Source organism: Neovison vison, chromosome 11, assembly GCF_020171115.1.
Source record: "Neovison vison isolate M4711 chromosome 11, ASM_NN_V1, whole genome shotgun sequence".
Lineage (NCBI taxonomy): Eukaryota > Metazoa > Chordata > Mammalia > Carnivora > Mustelidae > Neogale > Neogale vison.
In genome coordinates, this window is record NC_058101.1 from 88,640,966 (window position 1) to 88,655,839 (window position 14,874).

At 36.5% G+C, this 14,874-nt stretch overlaps 1 protein-coding gene across 1 annotated transcript in view; it reads left to right on the forward strand.

The window, feature by feature from the left end:
• The first annotated feature begins 237 nt into the window (after window positions 1–237).
• The window catches only part of BBS7 (Bardet-Biedl syndrome 7), a 43,249-nt gene continuing 28,612 nt past the window's right edge, over window positions 238–14,874 (forward strand). Inside the window, exons 1-7 of the mRNA XM_044224079.1 lie at window positions 238–425; window positions 2,882–2,947; window positions 7,375–7,437; window positions 9,087–9,262; window positions 11,822–12,008; window positions 13,989–14,061; window positions 14,469–14,585. Coding sequence (XP_044080014.1) covers window positions 390–425; window positions 2,882–2,947; window positions 7,375–7,437; window positions 9,087–9,262; window positions 11,822–12,008; window positions 13,989–14,061; window positions 14,469–14,585 — 718 coding nt within the window. The 5' untranslated portion in view covers window positions 238–389. The remainder of the gene's footprint in view (window positions 426–2,881; window positions 2,948–7,374; window positions 7,438–9,086; window positions 9,263–11,821; window positions 12,009–13,988; window positions 14,062–14,468; window positions 14,586–14,874) is intronic.

The window sequence follows — 14,874 nt, forward strand, 5'->3', positions numbered from 1 at the left end:
GCGGGTAGACACGGAGAAGGACTTAGCGCTGGACGAAGGTGGGGGTGGAGCCAATGCGGGGTTTCCAGTCTCCGGGGAAACCACCTTTCCTCCTATCTCCTGGATCTCTTCCTCCTGTCCTCTCTGCCTCTGATTGGAGGCAGGTTAAGTCCGTGGGCGGTCCTTCGGGAAAGGGGCGGGGCTTCATTTTAGCCGGGGGCGTGTCCTCCTCGCGCGAACGCATTGACGTCATACGGACGCCGCTGCCTTGGCGCTTCGCTTTTGCATCCCCTGCTTGAGGCTCCTAGGGTTGGTCTTTCAAGGGGACGCGAGCGGTACCCCCGCAGAGGCCTGGGATCTGGCAGCCTCTCACTCCTGTGCCGGCCGGATAGCGCGTTGGTGTCACCGTCATGGATCTAAATTTAAACCGAGCGGATTATTTACAGGTAAACCTGAGGGGATAAAGCGGGAGCCGCGCGGGGTGAGCCCCGCTCCCCGAGAGGATTTTGTCCTTCCACAGACGTCTGTCGGGGTCGCCCGGAGCGGGGGCGGTGGCGAAGGGGCTGCGGGGCTGGGTGTTGCACTCGCGTACTCCCGGTCTCGGGCAACCCCTGCTCGTACTTGAGGGTCCGCTGGGACTTGGAAAGAAGCGCACACGCTCTCGCGTTGCTGACTCCTGCCGAGTCCTAAAGATGCCCAGAAAGAACTGACCTGATCCCGGATAACTCCCCGGGGTCCTTCTCCTCCCAGGCTGCAGCTACCTGTTGGCCTGTAACTCCCGAATCTCCATCTCTACCCAGCCGCTTCTCCCGCGCGCCAGACCCTTCTTACGGTGACCTGGACCTCACCAGCCAGAGCATCATAAAAGCGACGACAGCTAGTAACTGTGCGTGCAGTTTATCTAGGCGCTTAACATATTTAATCTCCCTAAAAATTCTCGAAGTAGGTAATGTTACTGATGGGGATCCAGGGACTCAGATAAAGTCATCTGCTTAACAACAACAACAACAAGAATGAAGTTCTACAAAGTCTCTGACCCCATAGCTGGTGTTCTCTGTTATACCTTCTTGCCTCATTATTTAAGCTCTAGCTATTCTCTCTTTTACATCGCCTTTTTCAGTAATTTTATTTGGTTAATGGTACAGAAGTTTGCCAGTCCGTTTACCTGGAAGTTATGCTAGGTACTTTCCACTTCAATATCTTCCATTTTGAGCTGGTCACCACATTTTGCTACTGGTTTCATCTTCTGAGCATCTCATGACTCTGTCCCGTTTTTGCCATCTCTATCATCCCCAGTTCATGTTTTCATCTTTTTTTAAAAAATTTACTTTGTGGGGCGCCTGGGTGGCTCAGTGGGTTAAGCCTCTGCCTTCGGCTCAGGTCATGATCCCAGGGTCCTGGGATCGAGCCACTCATTGGGCCCTCTGCTCAGCAGGGAGCCTGCTTCCTCCTCTCCCTCTGCCAGCCTCTCTGCCTACTTGTGATCTCTGTCAGAGAAATAAAGAAAAAATAAAAAAAAAAAAAATTGTGTGGGCGCCTGGGTGGCTCAGTGGGTTAAGCCGCTGCCTTCGGCTCAGGTCATGATCTCAGGGTCCTGGAATCCAGTTGCACATCGGGCTCTCTGCTCAGCGGGGAGCTTGCTTCTGTCTCTCTCTCTGCCTGCCTCTCTGTCTACTTGTGATCTCTCTCTTTCAAATAAATAAATAAAATCTTTAAAAAAAAATTAATTTGCGTGTTTTCCAAAATTCATTGTTTATGCACCACATGTTTTCATTTTCTTAATTGGGCTCCTAGCCTCCAGCTTCACCTCCCTACAAGCCATCATTCACATAACTTGTTAGAGTGGTGTTTCACAAAAGCAAATCTAAACAGATTACTTTACACTTTAATACTACTCCTTGGAATACAGAATAAAATTGTAGTTCCGCATTATCTGTAGATCTTTTCATGATCTGTTGTTTTTTTCCAACTTTTCCCCCATTGGTCCCAACCGCCCTGCTTCCTATCCTAACTATGCACCACTAGTGATAGTTCCCTGCTGAACAGGCCATGCTGTTTTTGTCTTCCATACCTTTTGTAAAATAATCTTCATCATCAGATTGGATGTCATTGCCATCAGCATGTTTTGCATTTTAACAAAAATCCTCTATGTTGCATTTTTAATAATTGTTTCCAAAGATTTTAAATCACTTTACAAAAACATTTTAACAACTGTATGTATGAAGTTTTTTTATGAAGTTTTCTAGAAATATTTGTCTGTAAAGTATTTTGCAACTAGAGACGCCTGGGTGGCTCAGTCAGTCCTGCATCTGGCTCCTTGCTCCTTGGGGAGCCTGCTTCTCCCTCTGCCTGATGCTTGCTCTGTTTGTGTGCACAATCTCTCTCTCTCTTTCTGACAAATAAAATCTTTTTTTTTTTTTTTTTTTTTTTAAGATTTTATTTTTTCTTCGACAGGCAGAGATCACAAGCATGCAGAGAGGCAGGCAGAGAGAGGAGGAAGCAGGCTCCCTGCTGAGCAGAGAGCCCGATGTGGGGCTCAATCCCAGGACCCTGGGATCATGACCTGAGCTGAAGACAGAGGCTTTAACCCACTGAGCCACCCAGGCGCCCCAAATAAAATCTTTTTTTTTTTAAAAAAGTGTTTTGCCACTAATGTATTTTTTGGCTTGACAACTTTATAGTACACATTTTAGTATCTTTGGGTGTGCTCTTTGTTGACTTTTGTAGCATATTTCATTAAAAAATAAGTTCATCACTGATCATAATTATTTCATATCACTAATTGCAATAAAAAATAAGTTTCACTAGGATCTGAATCGCCTGGTCCTTTCATTCTCTGATGTAATCATTTCAAGTTAGTATAATAGAAAACATTCATTAGATGACTGGTGTGTTTCCTTAGGTGGGAGTGACCTCTCAGAAGACTATGAAGCTACTTCCTGCCTCAAGACATAGAGCTACACAAAAGGTACTGTAGAGATCCTGGTTTCTCCCTATCTCTTTAGCTGTGACAGAGGAGAGGTTTATTATTTCTTTATTTCTTCATTGGTAAATTACCCTTTAATGTTAAAATGTAAATAAATTTCTTTTAACCTGAACAGAGGTTGGAATTCCAAGGGACATTTATAGACAGTAATTTTCTTGCATGTTTTAATTTTTATGTACAGTTTGTAATAGATAAGTAAACTTGTTGAAAACATTTCATTTTTCTGTTAATAATTTACTTGTTGTGTATTAGTGTGTACCAGATTGTGTGTATGAAAAACAAACATAAAGCCCAATAGGATATAGAGAAGGTTATTTTTAAACTTTATCATCTTTTTAAGAATAAATTAAGTACTGAGCTAACTTAGTGCCTCAATCAGTTAAGTGGACAACTCAGCTATGGTTCAGGTCATGATCTCAGCCTGGCATGAGGCTCCATGGCTGTTGTGGAATCTTCTTGTTCCTCCCGCTTTGTTTCCCCCTCCACCCTCCGTTTATCTTTCTCATAAATAAAAATAAAATCTTTTAAAAAAAAGTGTAGGTATTTTGATGTTGAACTTTCTATTTATCTAATATTTATTATTTTTATGGAAAATTGATCCTATGATTTCTATAAGGCAATTATAATATTAGTAGTAGATTTATATCTGCAAAACAAATACACTATCCTGATGTAATAACATTTTTTTAAGATAAATCAATAGATTTCTGATAGTCATTTGTTGTATTTGGTCTACTAGATCAGAACTTCTCAAATTCTTTTTGCTCCCAGCACCCTTTTACACTTTGAAATTATGTAGCATCCCAAAGAACTTTTGTTTATTTGGGTTATATCTATAAATATTATTATATTAAGATTAAAACTGAGAAATATCTAAAATATTATTTTTTTAAAATAATAAACCCATTACATTTACAAAAATGAAATTTTAATGAAAAATACCTGTATTTTCAAAAACAAAAAGAATTTGGTGAGAATAGTGGCATTGTATTATTACACTTCTGCAGATTCTTTAGTCTGGCACAGAGAAAGGCAGCTGGCTTCTCATGTCTGTTCTTTACAGTCTGTTGTAATATATTGTTTCGGTTGAAGTATTCAAAGAAAATCCAGCTCACACAGATACACAGTTGAAAATAAGAGTTATTTAAATAGCTTTTCCAGATAATTATGGCTCTTTATACATGATGTGACACATATCCTTAACAAGTAGTAGTTTCTTAAATATTAGTTGCAATGTGGAATATGAAGCCATATAGATTAGTTTTTCATACTTAGGTACATTAAAAACTATTTATACTTTGAATGGATCTTTTACTCATGCATGGTTTTTTTTTTTTTTTTAAGATTTTATTTATTTATTTGACAGACAGAGATCACAAGTAGGCAGAGAGGCAGGCAGAGGGAGAGAGAGAGAGCGAAGCAGGCTCCCTGCTGAGCAGAGAGCCCGGTGCGGGCTCGATCCCAGGACCCTGGGATCATGACCTGAGCCGAAGGCAGAGACTTTAACCCACTGAGCCCACCCAGGCGCCCCTTATGCGTGGTTTTATAGCATTTTACAATGGTCACTTGAGATTAGTAGTTCATTGAGTTATACAGATTTCCCAAACGTTGAATGTTCAAATGTTGATTGTTAATCATGTTTATCAATGTTATCATGGAGTATCAAACAAATCACATTTGTTGATATCACTATAGATTTCATCAGAAAAGTTGTCAAATATGGAATAGCTGTCCATTTCCCAATGGCAGATACATGTCTTATTGGTACTTACTTTTACTTGAAAGCTCAAATTTTATCATTGGGAACAAACACTCTCAATTATTTTTCTTTAAAATGATAAGCTCACTTCCTGCAGTTTTATTAAAAAAAAAAAACTTTACAGATACCCAAGTATTAATAACAACTTGTTATTAATCATTGTTAATAGTTGCCAGTTCTTTCATTCTTAAAATTGTGTTTTGTGTTTTGTGGGGCCTATGTGTTACAGTCAGTTAAGCTCTGACACTTCGTTTCAGCTCAGATCTGATGTCAGGATTATGAGATGGAGCCCATGTCCTACTCAGTGCTCAGGATGGAGTCTGCTTTATTTCTCTCTCCCCCCTGCCCCACCGGTTCTCTCTCTGTGTCTCTAAAATAAAATAAATCTTTAAAAAAAAATTGTTTTGTGAAAAAACTGGGTAGTTCAGCTTATTACCAAAACAATTCTATAAGTGCTTTTTGGTTTGCCACAAAAGTATTCTATGCATATTTTATTATTATTTTTTTTAAAGATCCATCCATTTTTTTTTTTCCTAAAATTTTTATTTATTTGAGAGAAATCACAAGTCGGGTAAGGAACAGAGGGAGAAGCAGATTCGAGCAGGGTGAGGGGCAGAGAGATGGGGAGAAGCAGACTCTCTGCTGAGCAGGGAGCCCAATGCAGGGCTTGATACTGGGATTCTGAGGTCATGACCTGAGCTAAAGGCAGATGCTTAACCAGCTGAGCCTCTTAGGCGCCCCAGCCATCCATTCAGAAAGAATCTGAAGCAGACTTCACACTGAGCACCAGCCCAACTCGGGGCTGGATCTCAGGACCCTGAGATCACGACCTGAGCCTAAACCAAGAGTCGGATGCTCAATCGACTGCACTACCCAGGCGCCCCAATTTTATGCATATTTTCTACTTTCTCACACTTAAAAGACATGATTCCAGGACCAAATTTAAGAAGGTTAATCATTTTTATTGCTTCATCAAGAACATTCTTACATTAAGTTGGATTTTTTTTCCTGTACTTTGAAGTGATGATCACAGTAACCACTGGTGTTGTTTGTTGTCATTGTTTTGATTCTTGCCAGATGCTAGCAATTTTATCCACCATTCCTTTTGTACCATCATTGTAAATATCAGTCTAGTGAAAAAGGAAAATAAAGACTTACTGACAAAAATAGTTATCATTTGGCAGATTCCCTAAAAAGTTCTTGTTGACCCTAGGAGTCTAAGAATCATACTTTGGGAATCCCTGTAGTAGATTATTGTTTTTACAAGTTATTAGAGTAGTGTAGTGTTAAAAAAACTCAAAACCTTGGGTGCTTGGGTGGCTCACTCGTTGATACCAGGGTCCTGAGATTGAAGCTCTCATTGGACTCCCTGCTTCTTCCTTTCCTACTACCCCCTGCTTGTGTTCCCTCTCTCACTGTCTCCTTTTCTGTCAAATAAATAAATAAAATAAAATAAAAAAAACCAAAACCTCAAATTGACCTTAACTGTTCTTATGTATTTTTTCATTTGAATAGAAATCTACCAATACCAAAGATCTATAAATCTCCTAAAAATGTGTGCATAATTATTTGTGAATGTTCATTGTTCTAGGGAGGCAGCCCATAGCTTTCAGCGAATGCACAAAAGGGTTTAGATCCCCCTATTACAAAGTTAAGAATCAAGGGTGTTGGGTGCCCGGATGGCTCAGTTGATTAAGTGTCTGCCTTCAGCTCAGGTTGTGATCCTGGGGTCCTAGGATCAAGTCCTACATTGGACTCCTTGCTCTGCAGGGAGCCTACTTCTCTCTCTGCCTCTCTCTTTCTTTGTCTCTCATGAATGAATAAATAAAATCTTAAAAAAGAAAAAGAAAAAGAAAAACAGGGACCTAAGAATGTGCTCTGCAACATCAAATTTTTGATATTTGAGACTTATTTATGTCTTAATATATGGTCAATTTTCTAATGTTTCTGTGCACTTAAAAAGAACATTTATAATTTAATTCTTAGGATGAATGATTACTTATTTATGCATGTGTGCACAACATGTCCTACATATATGTACATGCATGTATACATATGTGCATATGTATTAGAGCAAGGTAATTATTTTCTAATCTATATCCTTAGCTTTTGTCTGCTTGATTATCAATTCCTGAGAAGGAAGTGTTGAAATCTCCCTCTGCATTTATGTCAACATAATCTATTGGTTACATGTTCATAATTGTTGAAGCTGAGTGATGTCTACTTTTGTATATGTTAAAATTTTTCTATTACAGAGGTTTTAAAAATACCAAAGAAGTCAGTCACAATTTTAATTGATAATCTTTAATTGCAACTTTAATTGATAATCTGTTTTGAAAGTTAATCTTAACATGTTCTTATGCTCCAGTTGAGAAAAAAATGACCTCCCTGCCATTTCTGTCTCTATTCTCTTGTTCTGTTTACATTGTAGGAACAAAATAAATGGCCAACTACTTGCATAATGACTCTCCATACCTCCTTTCCTGCTCTTTTCTTGTAATTCCTTGGAGTATTACTTTGTGTGGGGGTACTTGCCTAGATTTTCTGATCTCTACATTTAAAGTCATAATTTATATATTGAGTATCTTGTTTCCCCATATAAGTTAATAGGGCATAATAATAATTTAAGATTCTTTTCAATCTTTTGTAGGTGGTTATTGGAGATCATGATGGTGTAGTTATGTGCTTTGGCATGAAAAAAGGAGAAGCAGTGGTATGTATAGCTTTTTTTGTTTTTGTTTTTTTTGATAAAAACAGATTTTCTAAAAGAGAAACACACTACTTATTAACTATTCTTAGGTTAAAATTGTCCTAAAAGCAGTGAAAAATGCGTTATGAGGGAAGCAGTTACATGGAGTATGAGGCTAGAGGCAACACAAGAATCATTTGCTAACTAGCTATAGAACAGATTACTTCACACTTCAGGGTATAAAACAACACACATTTATTATTGCACAGTTTCTGAGGGTCAGGAGTCTAAGCTCAATGTCTCACATGGCTGCAGTGCCAGGCTCTATTCCTTTCTGGGGCTGGGGTCCTATTCCAAGCTCCCATGACAGGATTTAGATTCTTGCTCTTGTAGGACTGAGGTCCCACTTTATTGTTGTCTGTACACCAGGGCCTGTTCTCATCATCTTGAGGTCCCCATAGTTCCTAGCCTTGTGGTCCTCTCACAGGTCCACTCCTAACATGGTGACCTACTTCTTCAGGCCAGCAGGAAAATCTGTCCAGTCAGCTAAGGTGGTGTCTTATGTAACATGGGAGTGATCAGATAATCACATTTGCCACTTAATAGAAGCTAGTCAAGGATGTGATTAGTACATCATCATATTCACAGATCATAGTTTATAAGCAATGGGTCTGAGCTATGAAGACTTATATTCACTATATATTATAAAGAATTTATTAAAAAGATGAATAGTTAAAAACTGTCAGAAGCCCAGTGTTTCCAGTATTCATATATTCTCCCAGATACTTTAGTCTCTGTATAAAGTTACTGGAGGGAAGGGAAAGAAGCTGGTGCCAATAATAAAATGGAAAATAACCAAGGAAAAATTAATGATATAAATGTTGTATCAGGGGTGCCTGGGTGGCTCAGTGGGTTAAAACCTCTGCCTTCGGCTCAGGTCTTGGTCCCAGGGTCCTGGAATCAAGCCGCACATCAGGTTCTCTGCTCAGCAGGGAGCCTGCTTCCCCCTCTCTCTCTCTGCCTGCCTCTCTGTCTACTTGTGATCTCTGTATGTCAAATAAATAAATAAAATCTTTTAAAAAATGTATTCAATTAGATATTAAGTTAAACATTTGGGTTTTCGGTAAATTCTACAGTTTTTTATTTGTAGTACTAAAATTCATAAACATTATAAAGGAAACAGGAGACTTTAGTTTTAAAAAGATAATTAAAATGCAAAAACATGTCCATTGGAGCCAGTGAGGGAATCTTATTAAAATGCAGGTTCTCATTCAGTAGAGTTGGGTTTGGACCTGAGATTCTGCATTTTTAATAAGGTTAATCACTGATACCCCTGCTTAATGAACTGTACTTTGAGATGCAGAAGTTTAGATTTTAATGATGTGGCTGAAATAGGTGTGGCAATAAATACTCCAAATTTAGAAGATATTTAGCCAAAAACCTTGAAGACTCACTGAAGTAAATACATTCATATCTTTTTTTTTCTCTTTTTTTCCCCCCAATTTATTTATTTTCAGAAAAACAGTATTCATAATACATTCATATCTTAAAATGTTTTTATAGTGGAACTAGAATATTTTGTGTGTTTGAAATCACAACATTTTTTTTTTCAGTAAAGGAAAATGCTTCCAGTAAATTTGTGTACTTAATTTTTGCCCCAATGATTTTTGCAGGCAGTGTTCAAGACTTTACCCGGGCAGAAGATTGCAAGATTGGAGCTAGGAGGGGTTCTTAACACACCTCAGGAGAAGATTTTTATTGCTGCAGGATCTGAGATCAGAGGCTTCACAAAGAGAGGAAAACAGTTCCTCTCTTTTGAAACTAACCTCACTGAAAGCATTAAAGCTATGTACGTTTATCCTTTTTTTTATTTTTACAAATCATTTATAATATTTTGGATAGGTGACAAACATCAGATTAAGTATCATATCTTACTAGGTTTCCTGGGAAATAAAATTGACTAAAGGTACCTTATTAGTCAGAAACTCATTAACATAGAATCAGTACAAAATCAGTTGGCCTTCAAAATGTTTTTTTAAGACTCTTATAGTATTTACACATTCATTTTTTTGACTAAATGGTTCCAGTTGATTCATGATCAAGGTATAAAAGAAAAAAGTAAAAAAACCTAGAGATAGTTAGGTTTCTGTCCTTTCCTCTCTGTGGTCATTTTGGTTGTGAGGTAGCATCATTTGCTGAAGACCTGGCTGTCAAAGTTGCTAACTACCAATAGGCTATAATTTCAGGTAAATCAAGTAAGACCCTAAGTAAAAAAAAAATAACTCCTTTAATGGCTTTCTGATTTGTGAGATTTTACAAGTAAAATACAAGTTTTTTGAATCATGAGGAACTAGAGGGTTTTAAAGTTTATCTAATCCATTGTCCTCAGACCACTACTTAGAAGAATCCCTTGGAAGCTTAAAAGAGTAGATTTCTTGTCCTACTCATACCTGCAGAATCAGAATTATTAGGAGTGGGTAAAAAGAAAAAAAAAAGTTCTTCATTTGACAACAACAGCCAAGTTGTAGACCTTGGTCTGAAAACTACTAATTCATTCCAGAGTTCTATGTGGTACACAGCTGTCCTGCAGAATTCTATATACTGCACATCACATGTCCTGATCTCTAGGCTGGAAAACTTTGCTCTGGTAATATTAGATAAAAATTAAACCATGGTAAGTGGGAGTGAGTTCAGTGGTTTAACAAGAATGTAATAGTTTTGAAATGGGCAATGACAAATGTGAAATACTAAAATCAAAGTAATAAATTAATAATTTGCATAACTCCACATTCAGAAAGGTATGTGGAGAGGCTTGAGGAAGATCAGGAGTTTCCCAGCCAATAGTCTCTTTTGCTAGTTTCTTAAACTTTTTTTTTTTTTTTTTTGGAATGGAAGAGGCAGGATGGAGAGGATCTTTATTCAGTATTTTAAAAATTTATTGTCTGAATCCCCAGATTTATTATAAGAGTGCACAGGAAAGAAGGTTATAACTTGAAAATATTCAATAAGAAACTGAGCACTTACAAAGTTGGTTACCATGCAGGCATCCTTCCCTGCTTAATGCTTCCATCTGTCCCCACTCTTGTCAACAGTAGTGATTACAAGTTATACTTTGGAAAATGTTTAATTGCAATATAATTGAAGTGTAGTGCAGGTGGATTTCAAGATGAAACTTAAAATCTTGAAAAAGAATTTCATTAGGCTGATAAAAATGATATTAAGAGGACTACTAAAATCATGTGCAGAGCCACAAAGTGAGGCCACATAAGTGATAATCAAAGAGAAAATCAGTGAAGATCATTATAGCATAGGGAATAATTTTAGTACCAAAACTTTTTAACTAGACTTTAGAGCGGTGGAGAAATAGTTGAAACTTTCAAATAAAATTACCTTCTTTATGATTCCATTGTTATAGCAATCTAGAAGTGAAAGGTAATGCACTAGTGTATGATTTTTGTAAAATTTCAGCTCCCTCAGTGAAAACTGGATTTAGTATAAAAATTGGAACATTGTTAGGTCTATTGCCTAAATTTTGTTAAATATAATTTTTACTCTTTTTCATTTATTTTTTCAAGATAAAATTCTAATGAAATCATTTTTCCCCCACTGTTTATCATTTAAAGTAGGTTTGCTTCCAATAGTCTTTTCTAGACAATTTAGTATAGTAGTAAGAAAGCTAATTCTAGAGCTAAAAGCTACTTGAGCTGTAATCCACTCTGCTACTAGTTGTGTGCCATTAGGCAAGTTACTTAACATTTTATTGTTCTCTGTAAAAAGGGATTATAATGGTCCCTAGTTTACAGATTTATGAGGATTAAGCTAATACATATGAATCTGTTAGGACAGTGGTTGGCACACAGTGCACATTCAGAAAAAGTTATTTTTGACATTAATTGTCTTCAGATATAGACAGTTATCATTGTCTTATTTTCAGTTTTTCTAAGCTTAATTTTGAAATGGCTGAGGCCTTAAGATTGTGATTTTCAGCTTTATAAAATCAGCGTTGGGGCACCTGGGTGGCTCAGTGGGTTAAGCCCCTGCCTTCAGCTCAGATCATGATCTCAGGGTCCTGGGATCGAGTCCCACATCGGACTCTCTGCTCCACGGGGAGCCTGCTTCCTCCTCTCTCTGCCTGTGATCTGCCTACTTGTGATCTCTTTCCCTGTGTCAAATAAATAAATAAAATAAAATAAAATAAAAATCAGTGTTCTATCAAAAGGCTACAAATTAAGTGAGGGAAATGGGGGGAAACTATTCTTTAAGTCTGTGATAAAATGATAGAAACAGTATAGATAAACTTTTATTTTCATAACAAAAGAATTCCTATGCTTATTTTTTTAAAATAGAAAATAGAGTTTCCTATGCTTATTTTTTAAAATATGGATATTTTTAATTTTAATGTTCTCAGGCATATATCTGGCTCAGATCTCTTTCTCAGTGCAAGTTACATCTATAACCATTATTGTGATTGCAAAGACCAACATTATTACCTTTCTGGGGACAAAATTAATGATGTCATCTGCCTTCCAGTGGAAAGATTACCTCGTATTACACCGGTATTGGCCTGCCAGGACAGAGTGCTCAGAGTTTTACAGGTTTCTGTTATTTACATTTTTATGGTTTTTTGTAATTTGTATAAATGAATATTGCTGAAAAATGTGTCCTTGAGATAACTTACTTATTACTACCACTTTAAATGTCCTAGGTAAAATTATATCTGGAAAAAAAATGCTTTTTAATTGGTAAGCTGATGTTTTTTAACTTGAGGCAAATGTATTGAGATCTTTGGCAAGTTTTTAGAGAGGCATATATGGGAAAAGGATGCTTTTCTGCCCCCATGCATAATTTCTGAGCTAGTTCGGTCTGAATGGGATGGCTTTGCTACAAAGAACCCCTTCTAGCTTTTTTTTTCTTCTTTCTTCCTCCATTACTCTTCTCTCCTCCAAAAATCAAATTAACGGAGGAAATTGGGTTGTGGAGAGGGTGTTAGGTTTTAACAAAGAAGGGATAGTTGTGATCAGGGTTGTGTCATTTGTTTACTCCAATTTATGACAGTATGTGAAACAGAATAAGCACTCAGTAAATATTTGTTGGATAAGTAAATGAATGATAGAAAAATCATTTTATTGTCCTTATATTTATATTAAAACTATGAGTGGTTAAAACAATTACATACGGTATTGTTATTAGTAATAAGAGTTTTAACTATGTCCATCTCAAAAGTGGCTTTCAGTAAGATACACATACATAAACACACCAGAATCCATAAAACAAAGTTTAAATGCAACTAACCTAGAACAGGTGGATTGCTTGGATTAGAAAGTTAGACTGATAGTGCACAAACCATTTGGCCGTTTATTCTGAGGCATCACCGGCTTTCTCACTCTTAGGAATTTCATAGCCAGGTGTCCATTTCTTGACATCAGTCTTTTTATAGAAGGAAAAATCCATTAGTTCTATGAGGTTTTATTATTTTTTTTCTGTGGGGAAAAAAAAGGTAATGTTCAAGGTTCATTCTAGGGGCATGAATGATTAATTTCTTCCATAGCCTGTGCTTCCAAATATGAGTTGTTTGAATAAGGTTTTAAAAGAATCTGGCTAGTATTCAATTAGAAATTGGTCTGGCTGATTCGAGGATTCTGCTTTGTTTAACAAGAAGAGATCCATGAGCTTATTGTAAAAATATAAAAATGACTAAGGATTTGTGGGAAGTTAAAACTTGAAGCCTTTGCTCTACCCTTCACATATTCCTACTCCCCTTTGACTCCCCATTTGTAAACAGTCCATTGCCCCAGAGGTAGCCCTTTTTAAAGTTTTTTTGTGTATTTTTTTTGTGTTTATACACTTGACACCTGTGAATTTCAAATGTAATTTTAAAATAAAAGATAAGGCATATGACATCTATATGTTCTATATATAATTTTTTAAGAAAAATGTTATTCCATATTTACTATAATTTTGTGGGGAGTTTTGTCGAATGATTTAATCATATTTTTTCCATGTGAGTATAAGTACTTCTACCTCATTCTTTAACAGCTTCACAAATACTGTGTACTAAGTGAAAATGTTCCAAATGGCAAAATTTTTAAAAGGACAAATAAGTGGACATGTTTTGTTTTCTTATCTAAGAAACAGGTCATTTGTCCTCCTACTAGAGTAGGTTTTGGAAATACCCAAAAGAAAAGGTAACATTCTCCTTAAGAAGTAATGTTGGGTTTGTTTAAATGTTTGAATGTGCTCTAAGTTAAACTGGAAAAAAGAAACATCTTGTTCTGGAAACCTTAGATAGGAAAATTTACTAGCATCAGTCAAGTTTTTGGGCGAAGTATTTAAAATGAAAAGTATTTGAAGTGTAGACTACTTGTATATTTCTTCTTGATCTTTACATTTTTAATGTAAATTAAAATGAGTTAACATAGACAAAATTGCTAACAAAGGCAAGTTAATAATCACAGCATAACTTTCTCCAGCAGTTTTATTCTAGAGTTCTTTATAGGACTACTGATGTTGTCTATGAGCACCGGTATTTTAAATTTGCATTCTGTTTCAGTTCTGAAATACTTTTTCTCCTTCAGGGATCAGATGTGATGTATGAAACTGAAGTGCCTGGCCCACCTACCGTTTTAGCACTACACAATGGAAATGGCGGTAATCACAGTCAAATAAGGGAGTGCATTATGTTAATTAAGTCTAGATACTTCAGGTTTAATCATTTAACTATATATTAAGTGAAAATGGGAAATTGTAGAAAGAACATGAACTGGAATTGAGACAGTAGTCTTCAGATGACTTGCCAGTAACTAACAGTAATGAACTAGTAAACTTTAATTTTTAGTTTCCTCATCTTAAAATTAGATGATGAGGAAGGGTTTTATCTCTTTGATGTGTAAAATTCTATGACTATATAACCAACCTCCCGAAGTAAGTGTTCTTTTTATATTTTTTTAAAATGAGATTTTCATGTAAAAGTCAGTGTATCTGAAAAAAATTGCAGTTTTAAAGAGATATTATGAGTCATGGGATAAATATAACATGTTGACTTTAATTATAACTAGGTGACTCTGGAGAAGACCTTTTGTTTGGAACATCAGATGGAAAACTTGGGCTTATTCAGATCACTACCTCCAAACCAGTACACAAGTGGGAAATTCGAAATGAGAAAAAGCGGGGAGGTATGTGTTTGATGTAGTTTAGTTCTGAAATTTCAGTGATTATTAAATATCCTAAATTATATAGTTCATTCTATTTTATTTATTCATAGTACATAGTAGACTTAACATATCACAGAGCCATCTTACTATTTGTTTATTTAGCAGGTCTGTCATACTTGGGCATAATTATTAATTAAGAAATGCTTATAGTAATTTAGGATAGACAGGGTTTTATGGCCTATTGTTCATCCATAACAACATTCTCTGCTCAAATCCATTATTCATTGTTTGGTGTAGAAAATTAATTTGA